Source organism: Electrophorus electricus, chromosome 11 (genome assembly GCF_041902795.1).
Source record: "Electrophorus electricus isolate QZ-2024a chromosome 11, ASM4190279v1, whole genome shotgun sequence".
In the NCBI taxonomy this organism is placed as follows: domain Eukaryota; kingdom Metazoa; phylum Chordata; class Actinopteri; order Gymnotiformes; family Gymnotidae; genus Electrophorus; species Electrophorus electricus.
Window position 1 is genome coordinate 19,112,501 of NC_137507.1, and position 7,500 is coordinate 19,120,000.

The window sequence follows — 7,500 nt, forward strand, 5'->3', positions numbered from 1 at the left end:
CCCAGACTCTTCTCAAAAGCCGCTACCAGATGTGACTGTCCACACACACATATACACACACAGGTACATGCACACGTATACACACACACACACACACACACACACACACACACACACACACACACACACACACACACACACACACACACACACACAAATAAAAAACTTTTAGAGGCTGCTGGCAGGGTCTATGGTCCCCCTGCCCCTTCAAAGTCCAAGATAAAGACATGTCTCAGAACCCTATTCCCTAACCCTAACCCCAAACCAAAACCTTTAACCTTAACCCCTAACCCCTAATCCAAACCATTAACATTAACCCATAACCATAACCCCTAACCTAAACCATTAACCCCTAACCAATAACCATTAACCTTAACCCCCAACTCTAACCACTCACCCTAAACTTAATCCTAACCCTTAAATTTGAAATCCAGCCAAGGCTTCTTATTAAGAACAAGCAGGCTTACAGAGCCCAAATCACACCGAAAGCTACATTACAACCACATGCCCCTGGACATGTGGGATTCTGTTCATTCAAAACAATGCCTTTTATTCAAATCATGAAGAACAACTCTAAATTTGATTGGATGCTCTTGTGTCTGAGCCTCACTCACATTGGCTGCCAGTTGCGATGTCAGGGCAGCGACTTTCTCCTGGGAAGCGTCTAGCTCCCGGCGCAGCTTTCTGATTTGCTGTTGAGAGAGGAACAGGTTCCCAGTACAGGAACAGGATGTTTCTACCACTGCCAACACCACCGGAGGCCATATGAACCATGCACTGCCATAAACCCTCCTCTTTCACGGAACAGTAAGTAGGAGTGAATTCAAACAGGATTAAATATAAATATAATCAGAGGTTATTTTTACCAGTCATTTTATAGTAGGTAAAAGACGCCAGAATCTTCATTGACAAAGTTTGGAAAAATTAGTGACATGGTGGATTCGGACTGAAACCACTGAGGAATGTGGGTACTAATTACCTCACGGAACCTCCACAGGGAAAACCAATGCCATCTTAACTGGGCTTTAGAAATAGGGATTTTGTCTGGAAACAAGTGCTTGGCTAACATTTCGTGGCCTCTGTTGGTATGAGTGTTTGACACGTGCGTGAGAGGAGGAGTCGTACCTCAGAGTGAGCCTTTTCCTCTGTCTGTAAAGGACATAAAGGCAGAATTAACCAGTAGGAGTGGAATTCAGACATAGTCCCAATAACCTTATCATAAGCCAGACCTTAATGACCACTTAAGACCCAACACACTCATAGTACAGACACACACACACACACACACACACACACACACACACACACACTCCCACACCACATGACAAACTCTAAGTGATTTAACACAGTTGACTCAGAAACTCTGAGAATAAGGTGATAGTATCAAAAATAAGAAGAGTGTTAGTGACAGACACAGAGCACAGAGGCTGAACAGCCCTCACCGGTTTATTTAAGCCATTACACCCGTTAGTGCCTGATACGGAGCCTGGAGCCAAATAGTTAGCATACGCATTTATTAATGTGTGTACAGCTCATACAGACATGAATCTGCATGGAGAGGACAGAGCATACTGCCTTTACCTTGTTTAGAAAAGAGAACACCTGGAAGTGAGAGAATGTGTGTGTGTGTTTAAAGACATGAACTCTCACAGGCCTCTAGACACTGAGCTTTCACACACGATGCCTTAATGGCCATCACCAGCTCAGGGTGGCAATGAATGTTCAATGCAAACTGATCGCCAACAGCAAATTGAACAAAAAATTATTTACAATTTTTAAATAAAAAAAAGAACAGTATATAAAAAGATATATAAAAAAGTAATTACAAAGAGGTGTGAATTCAACAAATGTCCACTTATAATATAATTAAAACTTGAATTATAATTCAACACACCATAACATGCTAACTTTGCTTTATATGATACACCGTATAAATAAGCATATAAGTAAAAAGTCTACATCATAATAAGTAGTATATTTAATCGTGATAAGTAGTATATTTAATCGTGGTAAGTAGTATATTTAATTCTCTGACTGCTCAAACTCCAAAGAGTCTCGAAATAGTCTATTTTTTCCTGGATGTTCTAGTCACCAATTGCAAGGATCTAATTGGTTGGAGAGGACAACACTTACCGCAGAGTACAAGGAGGAGGTACTAGACACCAGAGACAGAGACGACCCATGAACTATGGAGAGAGATGATGGACAAAACACCAAAATATTTTCATTTAATAATTTAGTAGTTCAATCAAAATAAAAATGAAACTTTTAAAGGTGCTTTTCCAGATTAAGTGTAATCTAGGATCCTACTGTCACGTTTTAGCAGGGACAAGACGAGATGAACGATGCAAGTGCAAGAGGTGTTTGAGAAGAGTGAGAAAAACTAAAACAACATGGCAGGCTAACATAGAGGCTAAAACAGACGCCAGACACGAGGGAAACACTACGGCAAACACCAAAAACACCAAAAAGGCAAAAGCAATGTATCGACAGAGAAACGAAAAAAGGCTGAGTAACAAAACAACAACAGCACAGAAAAAGTGGAACTCTGGAAACAGTAATGAGACAGAACAAGACACAGCAGAAACCAGAATGGGGCAGGGAATTAAACAAGGAGGCATGGCAAAACAGAACCAAAGCAAAACTAGGAACAGAAACCAAAACAAATGACACATGAAGGCGTTGCTGTGGGAGCCACGATGCCAGCATGAGGAAGCTGTGATACAAATGTTTTAATGTGGACTCGTTACTCAGTGCCTCTGAGAACTAGCAACAGATCCTGCTGTCATATATGTTCCAGTAGAGACTACTGCAGCTTAAAATGTAAATTTAGTTTCCTAGAAAAAAATGCATGGAATGGCAAAAATGTTTTGTGTCTTTTACAAACTTTAAATGAAGACATAATTTATTTAGTTAGTACAGCCAGCAAAGTTTCCTCCTGGATAGGGATGTCAGTAGAATGTGGGAACCAGCACGGTTACAGTAAGCGAGTACATTTCTCCTCATGACAGAGGTGTGATTTCTCTGACTGAGACCGACCTTCATCTGTGCTGTCCCGGAAGGATCCGGATCGGCTCATGGCACGTGGCCGTTCCTCCAGAGAGGTGGCACTGCCCCCCAGCGTGCGGCCATCCCCATACAGCTCGAACGTGTCCTGCTCTGGAATACTGTTAGACCGAGTCATATTGCTACCAGACAGTGGGAACTGACTGATACTGGTGGGGCTCACTGGAGAGGATGGACACACACACACACACACAGTGAAATCTGAATTCAGCATCTGTTTGAAACTATTAGCATAGTAATTTAGCAATTTTGACACAGTAAATCTATTTTGACATTCAAAAGCATAATTTGTTCAAAATACAGACACACACTCACACACACACACACACACACACTCACACTCACACTCACACACACACACACACTCACACTCACACTCACACACACACACACACACACACACACACACTCACACTCACACTCACACACACACACACACACACACACACACACACACACACACACTCACACACACACACACACACACACACACACACACACACACACACACAGTAGGGCAGTATGGCTGTACGTACACAGGTTGGAGTAGTGGTATTTTCCAGCAGCAGTGGCAGTAGGACCGGGGGGAGAGAGGGGGCTGCCTGTGTCCTGAAGGCCTCCAGTGGAGTGGGAGCGCAGCCATTCCTTGCCCTCCTCGTGGGACATCTGTCTGGAGGATGGCGGGTGTCTAAGGGGACAGAGACTCACAAAATCAACCTACTGTAGCCTTCTCCACTTATTTACACACGTATACATACACACACACAGACACACACACACACACACACAGACAGACACAGACACACACACAGACACACACACACACACGCACACACACACACACACACACACACACACACACACACACACACACACACACACACACACAAACATTAGTCGTCAACCAGTTGGGTTTTTCAGTGGCTGATGCTGAGGATGGTATTTAGAGAGTGAAGAAGACAACGGATGATAGACAAGTTCAATAACGTTGTTGTTGGGTTTTTATGTGATACAATTTAAAAATTTAATATGAATATATTATGAGACACATAATTGCTGAACTTATGTAAATATTTAAGACTTTTATTGTCTGCATTGTCTCTGTTTGCTTAAGTAAATCTGTACTTTCTGCAGTACAGGTATTTCAAATCAAAAAAGGAATCAAGAAACTCAAGGTGTGTGAGAGGTTTGATAGTGTGTGACAGTATAATGGTATGTCTAAGAGGTATGATAGTGTTTGTGTGAGAGGTAAAGTTGAATATTGGCCTAAAGGGCCACTCATACATACAAACAAACAAACAAACAAACAAACACACACACACACACACACCATCATGTCATGATTCACATATTACTATTAATTTCAGCCCACAAATTATTTATAATTGCTAAGTTGGAACAGCTGTTGATGATGTGAGAGAAGATACTACAGCTGTTAGGTGGCTACAAAAACACATATTTAGACATATTTAAACACCTATTTAGACATATTTAAACACATATTTAGGAACATTTAAACGTAAAGTGAAGAAAAAAATCGTAGTTATTAGTACCTCAGTCCCTTTTTAGGCAGTGTGTTTCTGTCAAGAGTCATGCTATTAGAAAGAGAAAATAACAGAGTGAGGTTGTATAAGCACACAAAGATACACACACACACACACACACACACACACACAGTGACTACACAAAACTCCACTGAAGAGATTATACACGGTAAAGCCACAAATAAAAATACTACTTCAAATTCTGCATGAACTATGCAGTCTGTGTCAGAATGAACCACGGCTGTGAAATCCATCGGGAGACATCACACATGTCCAGCATGACCGTGTAGCACCGCAACAGTACGATGCAGTATCAGCGGCAGCTTTCAAGACGGCGGGGCTGTGCACACTCACCCCTCGGACAGCGTGGACTTGACGCTGCCTGTGCGTGTGACCTTGGTGGCGTGGTGGTGGTGCGGCAGGTCGATGGACTCGGAGCTGGTGTGCAGGCTGGTCAGACTCTGGCAGCTCAGTGTCTCTTTGCTACCGGCAGAGGAGCTGCTGAGGTTGGGCGGCCAGGGCCGGGCGGCAGAGGGTAGAGAGAGGCCTGATGCTGGGCTGGAGGCCGGGGAGTCCGCGCCGGACTCGGGTGCTCTGCCGTACGGAGGGCTGCTGCCACCGCTCTGCCCGCCCGCGCTGCCCAGGCTGCCCGTGCCCGAAGAGGGCGAGTCCAGGCTGGTCTGGCGGGCCAGTGTGCCATGGGGGCTTCCCAGCACTGACGGGCATTTGGCTGAATCAGGGGTGCTGGGGGAACTGGGTTTACTGCTGGCTTTACTGCCAAACAACCTGAGAGAACCAGAGAAATACAGAGAGAACAGATTACAATACTGTATTCCTTTTTCTCTCCTTGTCTCAAATTTTATTACTATCTGTGAGGCAGTTAATACATGTACTAATTAAACAGCATTTTGTGTTTGTTATGAGAAAATATACTTTTAGCTAAGAGAGGCAGAGATGTAGACATGTATACACAGACATAGTACAGGGCTGAACATATGCAGCGTTAAATTGTATGGATTTTATTTGACTATCCATTCAATTCCTCCACTCCCTGATATTATCTGTTCATTCCAAACCAAATACTGGATTTGACTATTGGACCATTTTTGTATTCAAGGCATTGAGAGGTTCACTGTGTGAATACTAAATCACTAAACACATTATGTATTTCTCCTCTTAGAACACTGAATAATGCCCAAAAAAAGCATACTGGACAGGAATTTAAACACATAATTAATAAACACATAATCAAGTCTGGACCCCTGCATTTGTGCCACATATTTACAGGTAACAGCGTATCAGCACCAAGATCAATCCTGCCGATGAAACGGGTCAGTGCCCTGGAAAAGGTCTACCCTGCTACCTCCTACCAGACCTCTCGTCTATACCTGACGTGAATGGCAAACTGCCTGGACAAAATCGGTTACTGGTCTGCAGTAGCACACAGTGACCACCAGATGGCAGTGTTACCCTCTGCATTACTAAATCCCAAGGTAGATGATTTGAGGCTGCGACTGGAATGTGATTAAGTGGAGAATTTGCGTTCATTTATTCACGTCCTCGTCTGATCACTTCAAAAGGAAGAAGAGGAGAAGACAAAGACAGAAAGATACAGAGAGAAAACTCTCCAAAGATCTGACGCATGCAAGAAACCCTTCAGCCCATCTCTCTGTGTCCTGAATCTCAGGGCCTGAAGACAGTCAAATACACTTTAAACTAAACCCGTCTCCCACATCCATCCAACACAGCCAGAGAGAGAAAGAACAGAAGATACTCACAGCAGAGAGCTATACTCCATATTGTTCACCAGCACACACACTCACTCACAAATATGAGCTTGAGCTCGCTAAGAGGTCAGAACACACCATGAGTCTCCCTCCCACCTGTCTGTCTGTGTCTGATTGCTTCTACGTGTGCTTGTCACACAGCTTCACCTCGTCACACCTCTAACTCTAACTGGTTCTGGAGATCTGCTTTCTCCCAGCATCTCGTGTTAAACTTGGTAACTGAATAAAACAGAAGGTAAATAAACTGAACCAATCACTTTGTTGGTCTTTTTTTTGCCTGCCATTCACTTAGATTTCTTTTGTCTCTGTAATATATATTTATGTGCAGTCCTAAAAAGGTTGCGGCTGCCTTACCTGCGAAAGGTGGGGGAAGCGATGTCCGGATATTTGGACCCGGGCAGCCTCAGCCCTGACTGGCTGGAGGTGGGGCTGGACTTGGGCGAGGTGGACAGGGCTGTTCCGTCCTGATCCGACACCGTCACTTTCTCCTTATCGGTCTGGTTAACGGTAATGGGGCTTGAGCACCCAGATCCCATCTTCGCCCCATCCCTCCTTTTGGAAGCAGTGGCCCCGCCCTCATTCGCACCTCCAGCCACGCCCCCTACCGTGGATTTGCTGCTGACGTTGGAGTCTACGCTGCTGGAGCCGGCGCGGTAGCCGCCCCGCCCGACCCCGCCCACCCCGGCACTGGAGGACTTGGCGGGCCGCGGGAGGGATCGGTACTGCAGGGGAACCTTGGCCCCTCCCACTCCCAGCAGGACTCCATCATCCTGGTGCTGGCACTCGTCCAGGCTTGTCTTCCTCCCGTTGGCCACGCCCCCAGCCTTGCCCACGCCTGCCGATTTGGGCGCCTTGCCGAGCGTGGCGGAGCCGCTGGCCAGCGTGGCCCCGCTGGCTGTGATGAGGGGGGCCGAGGTGCCCGCGGTCTTCTTGAAGCCAAAGGAGCCAGCGGCAGGCGGCCGGGCAATGCCCGACGGGGGCTTTTTGCCCTCATCACCGCTGCTCTTACCCGCATCCGAGGGGGAGCGCTGGATGCTGGGGGATTTACAGGGAGCCTTGCTCTTCTCTGATGCCTTGGTATCATCTGTTTTACCTGTTGGAAA

The 7,500-nt window shown here is 45.5% G+C and overlaps 1 protein-coding gene across 20 annotated transcripts in view; it reads right to left on the reverse strand.

Moving 5' to 3' along the window:
• The window catches only part of nav3 (neuron navigator 3), a 143,000-nt gene that overhangs the window by 18,054 nt on the left and 117,446 nt on the right, over nucleotides 1-7,500 (reverse strand). For 11 of the 20 annotated variants that reach the window (XM_081723326.1, XM_081723327.1, XM_081723331.1 and 8 more), the window contains 10 exons: nucleotides 6,752-7,490; nucleotides 4,965-5,396; nucleotides 4,620-4,661; nucleotides 3,603-3,754; nucleotides 3,040-3,228; nucleotides 2,134-2,186; nucleotides 1,582-1,602; nucleotides 1,126-1,149; nucleotides 615-692; nucleotides 1-35 (listed from right to left, as the gene is read on the reverse strand). The exon at nucleotides 1-35 is cut by the window's left edge and continues 49 nt beyond it. In XM_081723326.1, coding sequence (XP_081579452.1) covers nucleotides 1-35; nucleotides 615-692; nucleotides 1,126-1,149; nucleotides 1,582-1,602; nucleotides 2,134-2,186; nucleotides 3,040-3,228; nucleotides 3,603-3,754; nucleotides 4,620-4,661; nucleotides 4,965-5,396; nucleotides 6,752-7,490 — 1,765 coding nt within the window. The remainder of the gene's footprint in view (nucleotides 36-614; nucleotides 693-1,125; nucleotides 1,150-1,581; nucleotides 1,603-2,133; nucleotides 2,187-3,039; nucleotides 3,229-3,602; nucleotides 3,755-4,619; nucleotides 4,662-4,964; nucleotides 5,397-6,751; nucleotides 7,491-7,500) is intronic. The other 9 variants (XM_081723342.1, XM_081723334.1, XM_081723340.1 and 6 more) reach the window with 3 other exon arrangements.